Here is a 19164-nt window from a genome sequence, read left to right on the forward strand (position 1 = left end):
GTTTAAAATTGAAAAAAGGTGAAAAATAAACATGGCTTCAAAAAAAGTGTTCAACTTTAAAACAAGGAAGATTCTAATTTTTGAAGTATCATTAAAAATATTCTTCCTAAATTTCAAAAATTAGGGTATAAGATGAGCCTGCAAGTTTAATTTCTTGCATTCCCACGTTGGCTTTTTTGCCTGAAAAATGTTCCATTAGCAAGGAACAAAGTAAGATTCCATAAAGATACAAGGGGGTATCAAAAACTTTGTACCCTGACCTAGATAAAGCAACAGTATGAAGATGCTGTTTTAATGAGTTATCTACATATTCAATAACTAACTTGTGAAATCTCATTCCTGTAGGTGATCTTTCACCAGGGGTGAAGCCCGGAATCTGAGGAAGGACACTATGGTTGACAAAGTGGAGTATTGAGCAGTGATCAAGTTCCTGCATTTGCAGCGCAAGAAAGCTCAGGAAACTGGTGAAGAAATGAAAGCTGCACATATGACACTAAAAAAGTGGAAGCTGGAGTTCCAGTGCAAATTGTACAAGTATCTTTGACAAGTGAAGAGGAGGAAGTCTATCAGCATCTACAGCCAGTGAGATGGTTGCAAAGGTTGAGCAGCTGGTGCTGAGTTACAGATGTGTGACAATTCATTTCATTCCAAATGCAGTGGGAATTAGTTATGGGTCTGCCCACAGTATTTCACATGAACATCTGCACATGTCTAAGGTCTCCACGCAGTGGGTTCCAAGATTGCTGATGGCTTTACACAAATATCAACTAATGATATTTGCGTAATGCGGATGTTGAGAACTTTTTTTTTTTTTTTTTTTGATCAGTTGGTAACAAATGACGAATGCAGCATGTACTGTTATGATCCAGAGACTCAAGACGTGTCAAAGCAGTGGAAGCACACCTCCCAAAAAGGCAAAGGCCACTCCATCTCTGAAGGTGATGTTGTCCATGTTTTGGGACAGAAAAGGGGCTATCCTGACAGATTACCTACCTCATGGTTCCACACTTGCCGGAGAATACTACAGAAATCTTTTGAAAAAGTTGTGCAATGCATTGAAGGTGAAAAGGAATTGAATGTTAACCAAAGGTGTCTGTCTTCTGTCAGACAGTGCACTTGGCTTACACTGCCATTGACACCACCAATTTTTTGCTCTAAATTTTTCTATTTCATAAAAACCCAATGGACATTTTTAGTAGCAAAAAAATTGTAAAATTTAATTATTTAAAAAAAAAAAACTGAAATTAATAAGCAAATATCAATTTGTTCTCGTAGGTTTTTTTTTTTTTTTTTTGCACCATCTGAATCAAGTTTAAATGTGAACTTTCAAATTTTTTCCTTGTTTTTTTAATGTCTGTTATGGTTGACTCCCCAGTCTTGTAAAATTTTGCAATGGAAGACCCCGCTTTTTCCCTCTAAAAGTCTGTAAAATCTCAATTTTGATTCAATGTCATTGACCAGAATATCAATTACAGAAGTGTGTTGAATAATGGATTACAAGTGTTATGTTTAGTTAGTACTGTATGTGTATTAAGCTGTATGTAAGCGTAAATTCCATGTTGCTAACTTGTGGATAATATTCTTCAGATGTTCACACGTCATTTAATTTTGTTAATTGGTAAAGGAAAAGTGTAAATTTGTGCTTTATATCTTAATTTTTATAGCCTATGGATAATATTCCTCCAATTTTCATGTATTAGTTGCTGTTTAATAGAATCAAATTTTAATTTGCAAATGTGATCACAATAACTGCCACTTACTGTAATAATTTTATGGCACCAGCATAAAAAAGAAAAAAATGCTGGCTCATTCCAATTATTGAAATTTGGATTTTGACACTCTACTGTACTTACAAAAGAGTATCAGAATTTAAATAATTCATACATCTTTGGCATAATTTGAAATGACTATTCATATAGGAAACTTAAAAAAAAAAAGAAACAATTTCCAATATTGTATAGCTAAACATGAAGGGTGATTTATCCAACTTTAATGTTTTCATTAGGGAAAATAACTCCACATCATGACATCCAGAAAGAAGGTTTTGTTGAAAGTAATCATCCTAGGTGATAGTGGGTAAGTTCACAATTTCTTGTTTTAATAACTGCTTCAAGTTTTGCATAATTTGAAATGACTATTCATAGAGGAAACTTTAAAAAAAAAGAAATTTCTAATATAATTCCAATATTGTGTAGCTAAACATGAAGGGTTGATCTCAATCTGTAATATACACGGTTCAGAGATTATCTTTACAGCTTCGTCGCTTTATAAAATAAGTGTGGTGTAATCCTATTTTTATTTATGCTTTTTTACCCTTGCTTGTGCTTTATATCAGAAATTAAGGCAGGCAAGTTGCTATTTTGCTTGCAATTCTGGCTGTTGGAACCTGATGGAAGGCTGGTTTAAGTTGTCAACATCTTTATTTTATCAATTTTGTAATTATATATTTATTACGCATTTTTTTTTTTTAGTTATTTTATATTGCTTATATATATATATATATATATATATATATATATATATATATATATATATATAAAAAAAAAACATTTGTCCATGCTCTAAAGAAATCAGATTTTATTGGTTTGGTAAACATTTCTTTTCTGTCAGTTGTGCACGAGTGTTATTCAGTATTGGGTGAACATTGGCATCCAAGCATTGCATATTGAAATATCCAAAGAAAAGTTATGGAGCTAAAACTGAGATACTGGATGGAGTAAGTTTTTTGTAAATTGTAAAGGACAAGTGGAGACATCAAGATCTAAAGACTTCTTGACATCAAGATTGTTTTTAAAAATTGATTTCTTTTGGTTGAAAAACTAAGGGAGCCATTTCATTGAATATGTTTAGAGGGATAACAGGAGGAAGGTTACCAACATTGTAAATGCAAGAGTAAGTACAATACCAGTAAGCTGGTTTTATCTTTAGCTGAAGTGGAACCATGAGGATGTAATAGTGGCAATTGTAAATAGACAGAAGTTGTTGACAGAAGTTACAACTTCAGTCGATTCAGAAGCTGTATCTTCTTAGGAAAATGAAAGATAGCTATGCAGTAAACCCTCGATTTAACTGAACCCGATATGACAGATTTTGGATTTAACAGACCAAACAAATAATAAAACAGCAATGTACATATTAATCTCGGCCATATTTTTTTTACATGATGCAAGAAAGCAAGCTTATATAGCATCAGCCAAAAAAAAAAAAAAAAAAATCCCTTATTTCACCCACCCACTCGCTCCAAATGTTTGCCAAGTTCTGCCTTGAATCTATTTAAGCTATCAACTTCTACAACGACAGATGGAAGTTTGTTCCAGCAATCAACCACCCGCTGGCTAAAGGCAAACTTCCACACATCTATCATACAACAGTCTTTCCTCAATTTGAATTTATGCTCTCTCAGGTGATTATTAGAGGAAGAGGAAGAATCCCATCTGCATTGAGCATGCTCAAACCATTCGAGGCTTTGTGCACCTCAGTCAGATAACCTCACAAGTGCTTAGTCTCGTGACACTGTAATTTGCAAAACTTAAGCCTTTCTTCTTAAGAGCAACCCTTTGTTCCATTCACTAATCTTGTTGCCCTTCTCTGTACAACAGCTCTACATCCTTCTTAAAATGAGGTCTCCAGACCTGTATACAGTACTCAAGGTGTGGTCTGACCATTGCCTTATACAAGGGGATAATCACCTCCTTATCCCTGCTAGAAAAATTCCTGTATATCATGACAAGACACCATGAGCTACTCTTGCAGACTGTCTGCACTGCTCAAAACTTCATATCTGCCTTCACAGTTACCCCCAGGTCCTTTTCATTCTCTACCACTGTCAGTTTGGTACCACAGAGTCGATACATTATTCTGGGATTACTGCTTCCCATATGTAGTACTTTACATTTGTCAATGTTAAACTTCATTTGCCACCTCTCGGCCCATCTGCTCAACTTTTCTTGATCCTGTTGCAGCAGTGTACTGTCATTAGTGTCATTAACAACCCTGCCAACCTTTGTATCGTCTGCAAACTTGGACATTAATCCTGATATACCATCATCAATATCATTTATAAATACAGAAAACAATGGACCCAACACTGAACCGTGAGGGACTCCATTAATAACATTAGTCCAAGAAGAGCTGTGTCGTCGACTGGGCTAGCCGGGTGGGTAAAGTGCCTGCCTGGCAACCCAAAGGTCGTGGGTTCGAATCCCGCCTCTGGTTTGGATCATAGTACTGCAAAAACCTTGGGAGGTTCATTATGGCCACAAAGCCAATGCGCCAACTACAAAAAAAAAAAAAAAAAAAGCAGTGTCCATTGATTACCACTCTGTCTTCTCCCACTCAACCATCCCTTTATCCATAGCAGCAATTTGCTTCCATTGCCACACTGCTCCAATTTGTGCAGCAGTCTTCCATGTGCAACAGTATCAAAGTCTTTTCTAAGATCCAAATATGATATCAAAGTTATTCTTTGCATCCAGTTCCTTTGTGACTACATCATAATATCCAATGAAATTAGTCAGACAAGACTTCCCTTAACAAACTAATGCTGTGTCAGAGCTATAACTTAAGTCTTTTCTAGATGATCCTGCAATGTTTCTTTAACCAGTGCCTCCATTAATTTCCCTGGAACAGAATTTAAACTAATAGGTCTGTAATTACCTGTGTCTCCCTTTGATCCTCCTTTGTGGATTGGGATCGCATTTGCACATCTCCAGTCCATAGGTATCTCCCCTGAGTCCAGGGAAACTCTCATAATTATGGTTAAGGGCTTGCTTACTTTGCTGTCTCATTTAATATAACTGGATATATTCCATCCACCCCAGGTGCCTTTCTTGTGTTTATCTTCAACAATTTCTCCTCCTCTTTACTCTCAATTATTAGAAGATTATCTAGCTCACTGCCAGAGTTTACTTCACCTCTGCCATTCCCCTCTCTGAATAACTCCTTATATGTGAATGTAGCTGCAAAATACTCATTTAGTTTGTTAGCCACCTGAGCAGGATCATCAACAGTTGAACCATCAATATCCAGTGGACCAATCTGATTCATCCCTTTCCTTCTAGAGTTTACATAAGTAAAGAACTCTTTATTGTTTTTCTTTGCATTCTTTTCCAAAGATTTCTTGTAATCTGCCTAATCTCCTTGGTAACTTGGTTGAAGACCAGCATATATCTATCATAGGCTTCTGTGTCACATGTTAATTTATGTATCCCATGCATTTTTCTTCTCTGTCACGTGTCTAATTAGTTCATCTGGCATCCATTTAGGCCTAAAACTTGAACAATATTTCTTTGTTGGTATGAAAAGCTTAGTAGCTTCCAAGATTAATTCTTTGAATGCTTCCCATTTTGAATTTGCTGTTGGTAACATCAGTTGGTTCCACTGTATAGAATTTAAATACTGTCTCAGACCACCGTAGTCACCTTTATGAAAGCAAAAACCTTCCCTTTATCCTTGATGGTAGTTACCCCTTTGAGAAAAATTCTTCCCCTTGAGCCTTGCACAATCTCTCCAGGGCCGAATTGATCGACAATGCTGTCATCATATACTCCCTCCTATAGTGTCTGGGCAGAATTGCAGACACTTTCAAATTCAACCCTAATGCATGGCTTTTTTTCAGCATTGTCTTGTACTTGTTAAGTAATTCTGCCGGTCTCCTACTCTTAATATCATTAGTGCGAATGTGTACAACAATATCACCCTTTGTGCCCTTAAATAATGATATCTACACTACAACATCAACCTTTGCCTCTGGCAGACATACCCTGGTCCTGTTCCATCTATCCTTTTTGAACAATATGTTCCCCATTTTGCCGACAATAGTCACCTACAACACCTAGTTCCTTTGGGGCCAGTGCATTCTGCCTTGGGGGTTTACCACTGTGTTGCATGATATTTATTAATTAAAAATTAATAATTACTTATTTCCATTATTGTTTGGGGAATTACCTACTTTGATTTTTATAATCAAATTGAGAATTTTGTTCAAAAAGCCGTTTTTCCTAGATAACAGATAAGAGCAGGTGGTGACTTCCGAGCTGAACGTGACTCGGGACACTAAACTGCAGGTCTACCGACTCTCTTTCGGTCTCGTGTGGTCAGGTCGTGTACAGAGTTTCTGTGATTTCTGAATTGTGACTTTATTTACTAAATAATTTTGCAATCTTTACAATTTAAAATGGCATCAAGTGATAGAGGAGTTAAGAAAGTATGTGAACTTAAATGTGGCACAGAAATTAGTTAATTGAGAAATAAGAACAAGGTATCTCGGTAGCACGTGTTTGTGAAATTTACAGCGTAAAAAAAAACTCTGATATCCTTAAATCAAAGGCCAAATTGCAATATAATTTTATATTGTACAGTAAAGTTTTTCTTATTTTTTTTTTTACATTAAGAAAAATAAATGCCCCCTGGGTTACATTAGATTTATTATTACTATCTAAATTGCAAGGAAGCTTGAGGCTTATGCTGCACCAGCCAAAAAAAAGTTACCGAGAGAGAGAGAGAGCATTAATGGACACCTCTTCTTCCCTATTAGTCCATTAAATTGAGGGTTTACTGTATATGAGAAATGTTTTTTGTCACTATCAGGTAACCTAATGGCAAAGTGTTTCCTGTTTTCTTTGACATTATTGCATGTTGTAGTTACAGGGCTCTAGGCTAAAAAAAAAAACTAAAACTAACTTCAGAGTGCTAAATTTTCACTTGGCACAACACTTTTCAACTGCTGTGGCTCTGTCTGGCATGTTACTGGCTCATAATGACTTAGCTTTCCTCCTCATTAATAATAGTATTGAAATTAATTATCCTATCCTTAAATGTTTAAAAAAGCATTCAAGAACGCTTCCTTACTTAATGAAAATTTTTCGTTAAGCAATGCGAGTTTTGGAATGTGAGCTTCTGATGTTTATCTATCTTTTAACTGATTCGTGCAAAGATTTTATTGATTTATGGGGTACTGCTTGATCTTGGTGCAGTCTTGTTAGGTAGATACTAGCTTTATAAAAAGCTATTTGTACCATTTGAAGCTAAAAAAAGCATAAAATCTGCATTGGTTTAATTATGTTTATTTCCAATTTAGATATCTACATAATGGAGTCATATTTTGTGGAGTTTTCTTACTGCTTCTTTGGTGACAGCTATATTTGCAGTAACACTGTCACAAAAGATCAGAGGTCACATGACCTTGGTTCTTGTGAAAAGAGTTGTCAAAAAAAAAGTTCTTCAGACCTAAGTGATGTTTTGTGATGGTGATAATACAGAGATAGCCATTGCTGAAGAAGTGGTAAGAAATTGCTACACAACATTTGACTCCATTATATCATCATCAACCATTTTCAATCTACTTCTGGAGAAGGCCTCCAGCAACTTTTCATTTTTAGCATTAGCATTAGTAGAGGCATTTGATGCAAGAAAGCAAGCTTATGCAGCATCAGCCAAAAAAAAAAAATTAAATAAATAAATAAAAATTAACCACCTCCACTTCACCCCTCTGTTCGTTCGAAATACCTGTCCAGCTGAGCCTTAAACTTATTTAGGCTATCAACTTCCACGACAAGGGATGGAAGTCTATTCCAGCAACCAACCATCCGCTGGCTAAAGGCAAATTTCCTCACGTCCATCCTACATCTGTCTTTCCTCAATTTGAATTTATGCCCTCTCAGGTGATTATTCTCAGCAAGAGGAAGAATCCCATCAGCATTGAGCATGCTCAAACCATTCAAGGCTTTATACATCTATCAGATCACCTCGCCGGTGCCTAGTCTCCAGACACTGTAATTTGCAAAACGTAAGCCTTTCTTCGTAAGAGCACCCCTTTGTTCCATTCACTAATCTTGTTGCCCTTCTCTGTACTCGTTCCAGCATCTCTACATCCTTCTCGAAATGAGGCCTCCAGACTTGTATACAGTACTCTAGGTGCGGTCTGACCATTGCCTTATACAAGGGAATAATCACCTCCTTATCCCTGCTAGAAACATTCCTATATATCATTGACAATACATCATGAGCTACTCATGCAAGCCAGTCTGCACTGCTCAGAAAACTTCATATCTGCCTGCACAACCACCTCCAGGTCCCTTTCATTCGCTACCACTGTCAGTGTAGTACCGCAGAGTTGATACGTTGCTCTGGGGTTGCTGTTTCCCATATGTAGTACTTTACATTTGTCAATGTTAAACTTCATTTGCCACCTCTCAGCCCATCTGCTCAACCTTTCCAGATCCTGTTGCAGTAGCATAGTGTCAGTAGTGTCCTTGACAACCCTGCCAACCTTCGTATCATCTGCAAACTTGGACATTAAGCTTGATATACCATCATCAATATCATTTAAAAATACAGAAAACAATGAACCCTGAGGGACTCTACTAATAACATTAGTCCACGATGAGCAGTGTCCATTAATTACCACTCTGTCTTCTCCCCCTCAAACACTCCTTTATCCATAGCAGCAATTTGCCTCCAATGCCACACTGCTCCAATTTGTGCAGCAGTCTTCCATGTGCAACAGTATCAAAAGCCTTTCTAAGATCCAAGTATATAATATCAAAGTTATTCCCTGCATCCAGTTCTTTTGTGACTGTATCATAGTATCCAACCAAATTGGTCAGGCAAGGCTTTCCCTTAACAAAACCATGCTGTGTCTGAGCTATAACTGAAGTCTTGTCTAGATGATACTGCAGTGCTTCTTTAACCAGTGCCTCCATTAATTTTCCAGGAACAGAAGTTAAACTAACAGGTCTATAATTACTTGTGTCGCCCTTTGATCCTCCTTTGTGAATTGGGGACACATTTGCACATCTCCAATCCATGGGTACTTCCCCTGAGTCCAAGGAAGCTCTCATAATTATGGCTAAGGGGTTTGCTTACTTCCTTTGCTGCTTCCTTAAATATAACTGGATAGATCCCATCCACCCCAGGTGCCTTTGTTGTATTTATCTTCAACAATTTCTCCTCCACTTTACTCTCAGTTATTACAAGATTCTCTAGCTTACTGCCAGAGTTGAATACACCTCTTTCATTCCCCTCGCTGAATAACTCCTCATGTGTGAATGTCGATGCAAAATATTCATTTAGTTTGTTAGCTACCTGAGCAGGATCATCAACAGTTGACCCATTGATATCAAGTGAACCAATCTGATTCATCCCCTTCCTTCTAGAGTTTGCATAAGTAAAAAACTCTTTGCTGTTTTTCTTTGCATCCCTTGCCAAAGATTTCTCGTAATTTGCCTTCGCCTGCCTAACCTCCTTTGTAACTTGGTTACAGATCAACTTGTATCTATCATAGGCTTCTGTGTCACGTGTTAATTTGTATGTATCCCATGCATTTTTCTTCTCTGCCATATGTCTCATTAGTTCATCTGACATCCATTTAGGTCTAAACCTTGAACAATATTTCTTAGTTGGTATGTAAAGCCTAGTAGCTTCCAAGATAAGTTCTTTGAATGCTTCCCATTTTCAATTTGCTGTTGGTAACATCATCAGTTGGTTCCACTGTATAGAATTTAAATACTGTCTCAGTCCATCGTAGTCGACTTTACGAAAGCAATAACCCTTCCCTTTACCCCTAATGGTAGTTACCTCTTTGAGTAAATCCCACTTCAGCACACTGTGATCAAGGCCACCTAGTGGTTCATTTACCTGCAGATTCTTAATGCATGAAGAATCACTACTGATAATCAAATCAAGAGTATTACTCCCTCTAGTTGCCTCCTGAACATGCTGATGTTGAAAACAATCATCCAATAAATCCACAAAAGCCTTGCTAGTGTGTGAGTGACCAGCCCCCAAATTCCAGTCAATATCTGGGAAATTAAAATCCCCCATTGATTTACTGGCCCACTCTATTTCTCCGTACAGTTTCTTATTATACTCATTAGAGTCATTAGGCCTATAGCACACTCCTACTCTCAATTTTGATCTCCCAATGCTTATGTCACACCAAACTGACTCGACACTGCACTGTCCTGCAATGTCGACTGGCTTCACTTCCTTTGATTTTATGTATTTCTTAACTAATAGCATAACACCTCCTCCCTTCCTATCCTGTCTATCCTTTCTGTAGACATTGTACTCCACAAATTCCAGTTCTGCATTACTTATATCTGTGTGACACCACGTCTCTGAAATCCCCACAATATCTGCCTTTGATGTTTTGAGCAATACCTCTAATTCATCGAATTTATTTACTAAACTCCTGGCATTGGTGTACACGCAAGTATACATGCACCTGTTCTTTTTCTTAGCTACCTTAACACAACCTGTGTGTTTATTTGTACCCTGATGATTCCCAGCAGTCTGAAATATCCTGCATCTTATTTTCCAGGCTGCGGCTCATTCCAATAGAAGCAGTGCAAGAATCACTTTCACCTCTGCCAGTGGCTACTGTTAATCTATTAGTCCTTGTATCCCCCCAATCTAGCAGTTTTCCGACCCACCTAACACTGCCTCGATAGCATCAGCAAACATTCTTGCACCCTTTCTATTTAAGTGTATCCCATCCCTCTAGAAGCAGTCTCTCCTGTTAACAAGTACAGACCAACCTGGAAAAAATTTTACCCCTTGAGCCTTGCACAATCCTTCCGGGGCCGAATTGATTGACAGGGCTCTCATCATATACTCCCTCCTATCGTGTCTGGGCAGAATTGCAGACACTTTCAAATTCAACCCTAATTCACGGCTTTTTTTTCAACAGTGACCTGTACTTGTTAAGTAATTCCACCGGTCTCCTACTCTTAATATCATTAGTGCCAACGTGTACAACTATATCACCTTTTGTGCCCTTAAAAGATGATATCCGCTGTACAACGTCATCAACCTTTGCCAGGCTGATGCTATATAAACTTGCATTCTTGCATCATATGCCTCTACTAATGCTAATATTGTCTCCTTGTCTAACTCCTTTCTCAATTTTAAATTTGCTACTGTCTTTGTCTTGTCTAATAAAGGAGGTAACATTCTTATGTTTCTTAAATTATTATGTATGGGATGTCTATGCCTTTCTTTTGAGCACCCGAAACCTCTGATTTATCCCCAGGGGCTCACATCTGGTGAGTATGGGCTTGGCACACCCAGGGTCCTGAGCTGGATATCATCATTCTTCCCCTTCTTGGTGATTCCTTTCTACTTCTCTCTCTCTCTGTCTCTCAGGGTAATAGGGAATTTTTTTTTTTTTTTTTTTTTTTGGCTGGTGCGGCATAAGCCTCAGGCTTCCTTGCACCATATGGCTAATAATAATAATGTATGCAGTCAAATGCCTTTTCATAATCCACAAATGACAGTATTTTTTATTCATTAGCATTTTCCATTAGCTATGATATTACATGGTGATCAACAGTTCAGAATCCTGTCCTAAAGCCAGCTTGCTATTTCAGTTGATTCTAATCAAGTATTCTTTCTAATCTTTTAGTGATGACCCTTGTAAACAACTTGTAGATGTGGAACAAGTTTGTTTATAATTTTGAATTTATGCTTTGTCTCCTTTGTTATGCAGCACAATTGATTGCATTATTCCACTCCTTTGACATCATGTCTCTTTTTTCCTAATTTTAACAAATCTACAGGAATGTCATCTTCACCTGGGGCTTTTTTGATTCTTATTTTTTTTTTTTCAGTGCATGTTCTACTTCATCAGGTATGTCATATGTTTTGCTAATTTGTGATCCATCTTCATTGCTGGCATCATTCCCTTGCTCCTTATATAATAATTTATAGTAGTCTTCTGCTATTTGAATTATGCATTCTGTGCTATTTATAAGTATATTATCCTTCAGATTAAGTATCATTTAGTATTGAGCTGTATTACTGCTCATGACTGCTGATCCTTTGTTTTCCCTTAATGCTTGTTCTACTTTCCTTGTGTTGAATCATTTTGTCCTCTGAGTAGCTCACATCTGGTGAGTATGGGCTTGGCACACCCAGGGTCTTGAGCTGGACATCATTCTCTTCCTTGGTGATTCCCTTTTATCTCTCTCTCAGGGTAGTTCAGAAATTTATTATTTTTTTTTTTTTTTTTGTTGGTGCACCATATGGCTAATAATAATAATGACTCCATTATGTACATATTTCTAAACTGGAAATAAGCATTGCATTTCCTCTCATCATTCCTTCAGAACTGTACAATAATTCTGACAAAATCTATACTAAGCAAATCTTTACAGGAGTACCGCAAGAGGGAGTGTTCTCCAGCCTCCTCTTTACTGCCATTATCTCCCCTTTTATAATTCAGATACCAGATATTTTCTTATGCTGCAGATTTAAAAATGATTGACCACCATCCAAACAAATGCAGACCCCAATATGATCACAGAGGAAATTAAGTGTGCTCCTTGCACCAGTAGGCTACCTCAAACAATTTGGCCTTAATATCAACCCAGCAAAGTCTGAGTGCATGCTCTACTCCTTGAAGAAAGAGCCCACGACCATCTTGCCAAAGATTAATGCACTATTCATACTTCCTGTTTCGTATCATTTAGATTTGGGGGTGGTTTTCGACACAGCTGAGATTTAACCATCACATCAACAAACTCATCAGGTGGGCCACACACTTGAAATGGAGTGCAAAGCAGCACCTGCTTACGTCTTGGATAAGGTTACAGCAACAATGTCAGAACCATCATATACCCCACCCCCCCCACTACTTTATGCAGCAGAAATCTGATCATCAGTGGCACCCACGAACACAAACCAATCTGGGCAGCTGAGTACTGGCTCCTCAAGTGGGTAACCTGCAAACACAGGATAGCACCCAAGCCCATACAACTGAAATGGCCCTGGTACTGGGAATTCCCAGGCTGCCCTCTCACAATAAAAATGCTGACCAGTCATCTTTATTCTGGGATCTCTGTTGCTTGAGAATTCCACCTGCCCAGCTAAGAGTCACCCCAACAATTTGCCCTCTTCACTCATGCCTCCACTTATTAGATTGCTTCCTACCCTACCAGGTGCTCGGACAAATTGAGGACATCGGTGCAGACTTACAGAAATTGGCTGCTAACCAACACTATAGGCCCGGGATTCTGGGACCCACGCATCCCATGCCCTCCAATCACTCAGCATAGACAGAGGGCATCCTCGAAACCATGCAGTTTCAATCAAATTCACCCCAGGTTCCTGTCTGGACAGTCTGCAAAATGAAAAGCCTTCTCTTCATCGCATCCAAGCCAACATGCCCTGCATTTGCCACTTTAATGCTCCGGTTAATTACTGAGTGTACCGGAGAAGCCAGACATTGTTTAATGTCTTATCACTTAATTGCAGCTTATTTTTGTAATATCTGGTTGTTATCTCTAAGTGTCAACTTTTGGCCGTGAAGGGACATTGCAACATCATCCAGTCATGTAACTGTCATAATTGAAGGTGGTGCAAGAAAAGATTCTCTCTTAAACCAATTTATGTTTGAGTGCAAAATATTTCTAAATTGGAAATAAACACAATTAAGTTTTTTTTTTTTTGTTCATGCTGTGTTGTGAGCAATATTAAAGTTGATTCTAAAACAATACTAGATGTTTAATTATTGAAATAAATTTATCTTTAATGGCCATTAATTAATTATAAGCATTCATAGTTGCTTGTTGTATTGTCTTATACAGGGAATCTAAATTTTAACCTGGATTGTGGCATGGGAACAAAAGTAACCAACCACATTTATTTTTTTAAAGATAGTTGAAAAATACCTATTCAGCTTGTCTGCCACTTATTTTGTATTTTCTGTGACTTTTCCAGTTCGATCAAGTAAGGGATATATTTGGTTCACTTTCTTCCTTTTTGTATTCACATATGAAAGGTTTTATTCCATTTTAGCTCTTTTCTAGTGCTTTCTCATACTTAACTTTTGCCTGTCTCACAAATCAGTGTTGTGTAGTAGTGGGTAACTATTCGTTATTTCAATCAGTGCGATACCACCACTTTGCTAATTGGAGACTTGAAGTGTTGAAACCATATTTAGTCACCAAAGCAAAGTTTCTGGCATCCCCTCCCTCCCCCATCTCCTTTAACCCATGCACAGTACTAAGTACTATAGGTTTTGATACCTTTTGTGTTTGGGGTTTACATTAAAAAAATATATATACCAAAAGAGCACTGTGTGCCAAGCATATTTTTGGCCATAAAATTCTTCTGAAATTTATAGTGCACTTTTTATAAGCATTTAAGTTTGTTTCATTCTTGTCTTTTTCTCTTTAATGTAAGTAGTTCTGTATATAAATGGTTTCAAATAAGAACCCAGAAAGCAAATGCATCTTTGTTTTTCTTGGTAAATGCACTAATGTTACTAACCTAATTTCTTGGTAACTTACAGCACTTGTTAAATATGTTTGTTAATACTGATAAGTAACAGTAAGCAAGTAATGTTGCTTATCTGTTTGCAGAAACAAGCAGCATTTTCTGCCTCTTTCTCCTTAGGAAAAAATAATATTAAAGAATAATGAAATTATTAGCTTTTCAAAATGGCTAATAATGATCTGGAGGTATGGAAATAAATAAGTTTCCAGTAAAACTAATAAGGCCAAAGTTGAAAATATCAATGTGGAAGAAATATTTAAGAAAACCAGATTGCCAAGTAAAATAAACTGTTCAACTCAAAAGAAAAGTTATTGCGAAGTGGAGCATAAGAATTTTCCTGACATCTGTTTGCTGCTTCAGAGAAGAAAGGATTGTACTTTTCTACTATCTTGAGGAAGACCTGATTGATAGTTTTTGCATCTGGGAATGGAAAACAATTCATATGTGCACAACAGTCCAGAAGAAAGGATGAGGCAAAACACCTCATCCTTATTTAGAATCTTGACAAAAGTATTTATAAACTAGAAGCTAATAATTCAGAAGACAAATGGTAGTATACCACTTGCACCTCCTATTGTTTTAAAGGAAACAAATCATTTAGCTGAAGTTAATATCAGCAAGAGAAAATTCTTCCAAAGAGGAAGATTAGTGTTGCAACCAAATTTTGGGGCATCAATAGGAAAGAATTTATCTAGAGGATTAATTTTTTTTTTTTTCACTTTTTAAAATAGATAAGAGGAAATAAATGACTTATGCAGATTGGCAGTGGATTCTTTTTAAAATCTTCTTGTACACGTGTGGTAAAACAGGATTCAGTTTTATCCAGAATTGTTTTGTTGTTTTCTGTCTCTCTCACAAGCTGCCATAAGAATATGTGGCCATGATATTTCTCTTGAGGTTATATGGTTGAAGATTTTTTAACAAAAAACTATAAAATCAGAATTAAACTTGTGAATTACATGATTTAATAATTATGTCTCACAGTTGTGCACTTAACCACTCATTGTTTTGGTATTACAATAGATCTCAATAAGGTTATAGGCAGTTTAACAATGGGTAGCATAATGAATAAATGAAAATGATTATCACTGGGAACAGTTTACTTAAATAAAATAACTGTTTAATATTATGTATTGTTTGCATCTAATAATCAACCTACCTAGTAAAATGCTGGAAATTCTGTTCATATGCTTGTTTTTCTCTGTTTCTTGTATATTGTTTTCTCCATTTCGTCAGTCAGTCACAACACATCTAATAATTCTACTCCCAATGGAGAAATTTTCATGAAATTTAATAAATTTAGCTAATTTAAAATTAGAAAAATTGAAAAATGTGAATGTGACTATTTTTTTTACATAGGCTGTCTATATACTGTATTGTGGTGCTGAATATCATATTTTGTGTGCTGATAATAGGAATGTATGATCTCTTCAAACAATATTTTTGATTTGTGAAGAGATCATACATTCCTATGTATGTTCTGTTTGTGTTCCCTGCTCATGGACTATCACAATTTACATTGAAGTAAAGCACTCAGCAAAACTGCCAAGTTGATCATGTCCCATTCCTGCTGGCAGACTTTCCACAAACCTTCAACAGTTCTGGGGTGGCGGTTTCCGAGGGCTGTTTTCAAAAATCCGGATGTGGAAAAATCCATGGGTATGGCGTCAGGTGATTTAACAGGTATAACTTCAAACGAAATCGAACAAATACCTGTCACTGCTTCCATTCTCCACAAAAAAAAGTGTGGGTGGAACGTGATGTGTGGCCTGGATGCCTTATCCTGGTGCATCCAGACCTTTTCAGCATCAGAACTGTACATGTGGGTATTTCAACAGCAGTTGTTTGAGTCTAGTAATACACTGAGTTCACATTTTAGTGACTATGCAACTCAAATTTGCCATTATAACAAAAACCAGCTACAACCATAAAACCTCTGCCAAAACTTTCCTTGCACTGACATGCCCACGTTGGAAAGGCCTTGTCACCCTGCAGACGGTAATAAATTGCCTGAATTTTGTTTCAATCGGAGAGGTATACCCACGCTTCATCCATTGTTGCTATGAATTTCCACCTTTCGGTTGCCAGATATTTTTCATAGAGTTTGAGCATTGACTTGCTGCTCTGCAATGTGCCTTGATCCTTGGTGGTGTACCTGGGCCTTGTGCTGCTTCTCCAGTTGATTTTTCAACAATAATTTTTGTTGATTATTCGACAAACAGTTGACTGGTAGGTTCCTACACGTGACACTATAGCTCTTTGGGTTTTTGGATTTTCACCAACAATGAACAACTACACTTTTCGTACTACCTCCCTCATTCTACTTGGAGCAGGTTTGCAGTTTCTTTTGTTTTCCGCTCACTTGCAGCAGCTTCGTGAATTTTCCTTTGCCATTCAAAACCTTATCAATACCAAACTTCGAAACACTAAAATTTTTCGACTTGCACCTATCAATTTTCACATAACTGTATTATCCTTCTTCAGAAAGTGTGGTTATGTAGCCTTCCAACCATGGGTCCAATTTCCGAGTCATGTTGACGTTAAAACAACTTCTACAACTGATGCACCTGGTCATAAGGTTTGGGATTGCGTCTGCGTGGAAAAAAAAAATTGCATTGCTGCCGTACGCCACAAGCAGGATTAATGTCAAAATCTTTATCAAAAGGCTGAATCAACCCTCTGTATATACTAAAATTTAATTTAAATTTCAGAGACTGAAGCACATGTTGCATTTCGTGTTCTGATTTTTTCGTGTTCAGATGGTTGTGAAGTATTACAAAATGTGGAATAAGTATTATGTGCAGTTAACATACTTCCTGGTATTATGTTCAGGGGCATGTATAGTGAAATGAAAACAATTGCTTTTATATATTATTAGTTAATCAATTAATAATTAACTGGTAATAATAATAATAATAATAGCCATAAGAGCTTAACTGGTAATAAGATAATTAACTATGTAATCTTTACTTTTGTTAATTACAGAAAAAATCAGTTTGAAAAGTAAAAATTGAACACACCTGAAATGTAATTGTATACATACTTATTTGTTTCTCAGTTTCTTTTCTCTCTTGTACAGATTTGGTAAATTTCCCCTAATTTATACTTTTTTTTTTATGTACGCAAAATTCTTTATCTATATTCATGTTTCTCTTAATTTACTGCAGCTGCTCATTGTTTTGGTTTGGCTAATTAACCTTGATAGTCATATATGCTATTTTTTTTATTGCATGATACTTGTTTAATGTGACCTTATATCAGCATTTACAAAGGGGATTATATACTTTGTCATAGGATAAGTTGTTTCTTATGCTGAGATTGCCTTTATGAAATTGTTAATAATGAACATTGCCTGATTGTAAATAGCTTACTAAGGAAATAACTGGTTCTGATGGAACCAGTTCATGTAATATGTGTAATGGGCGAATGATTAGGAGAAAATTTTACTTTAGGTTAATGGCAAAACTTTAAAGAAACATTCAGTGGAATTGAATGTCTTCATAATTTGTTGAATCCAGTTTGTAGTTGTAGGATTAATTTATTTAAAAAATAAATTCATTTTAATGAGGGTGGGGAATGCATTAGTTTAGTAGCTGGCATATATGTGAAGAAACATGTCAGGTGTCCTCCACAGGCAGTGTAGCCACTTGCTCTACAACTGTGTAGCCACTTGCTCTACAACTGTGTAGCCATTACTCTACATAGGTTTTACATTAAAATTGGTTACTGATTTTCATTTGCACCTTATAGTCTACAGTTTCAGGAAGGATGTAGAGCTGCTGGAACGAGTACAGAGAAGGGCAACAAGATTAGTGAATGGAACAAAGGGTTGCTCTTACGAAGAAAGGCTTAAGTTTTGCAAATTACAGTGTCTGGAGACTAGGCACCAGTGAGGTGATCTGATAGAGGTGTATAAAGCCTTGAATGATTTGAGCATGCTCAATGCCGATGGGATTCTTCCTCTTGCTCAGAATAATCACCCGAGAGGGCATAAATTCAAATTGAGGAAAGACGGATGTAAGATAGATGTGTGGAAATTTGCCTTTAGCCAGCGGGTAGTTGGTTGGTGGAACAGACTTCCATCCTTTGTTGTGAAAGTTGATAGCCTAAATAAATTTAAGGCTTAGCTGGACAGGTATTTCGAACGAACGGAGGGGTGAAATGGGAGTTTTTTTTTTTTGGCTGATGCTGCTTAAGCTTGTTTTCTTGCATCATATGCCTCTGCTAATGTTTCATAAATTATTGAACCAAATTAAAATTATATAAATAAAAAATCTGTCAACTACTGAGTGCCAGACACTCTTTGTAGTCACGAATGGTTGTTAGTGTAGTGTCTCAAATAGTGAGCTTTATGGTAACTGAAAAAAGGTTTCTAGTACCCCGGCTTGGCCTAAAACTGAGGAACTAACGAAAATGTCTATTTGAGTCTTTCCAGTTGTTGTGAATGACATCAGTGGGAAGCGATTAAAGTCCTTGGTAGAAGCAACTGGCAGGTGAGGGCTGTGCAAGACTCTGCACGGGTGCCTCCTCAACACTGGTCCTTGCCGGGACAACTCCAGCTTTGAAAATTGTTAAAAAATACTTCTCGTCGCAAAATTTATAAATGACCTTTATAGAATTATTAACCAACTATTTAGCAACCTTTTTGTCACCAAAAGGAGAGTTACTTAGTACAAAGAAGCACACTATCAAAGTGCAATAAAAAATGTGTTTTTTAATTTTAACACAAGTGTTAAAGTTTTCCCTTGATAAGCTTTGAATAATGCTTAGCTAATGTGAATTTTAAATTTTTAGCTTCATTAGCGATGGAAATAGAGGTGGGGAGGACATAAATTACTCACATTTTTCCTGCCTAGTGCCACCATTTTTAATTTTAAACATACTCGT

General features: G+C 36.8%; 1 protein-coding gene across 2 annotated transcripts in view; it reads left to right on the forward strand.

The window, feature by feature from the left end:
- The window catches only part of LOC150089093 (ras-related protein rab7-like), an 84265-nt gene that overhangs the window by 22411 nt on the left and 42690 nt on the right, over window positions 1-19164 (forward strand). For both annotated transcript variants that reach the window (XM_090369811.1, XM_090369810.1), the window contains exon 2: window positions 2006-2076. In XM_090369811.1, the coding sequence (XP_090225937.1) occupies window positions 2024-2076 (53 nt within the window). In that variant the 5' untranslated portion in view covers window positions 2006-2023. The remainder of the gene's footprint in view (window positions 1-2005; window positions 2077-19164) is intronic.

Source organism: Mastigoproctus giganteus, chromosome 3 (genome assembly GCF_048544385.1).
Source record: "Mastigoproctus giganteus isolate SK-2022 chromosome 3, ASM4854438v1, whole genome shotgun sequence".
Lineage (NCBI taxonomy): Eukaryota > Metazoa > Arthropoda > Arachnida > Uropygi > Thelyphonidae > Mastigoproctus > Mastigoproctus giganteus.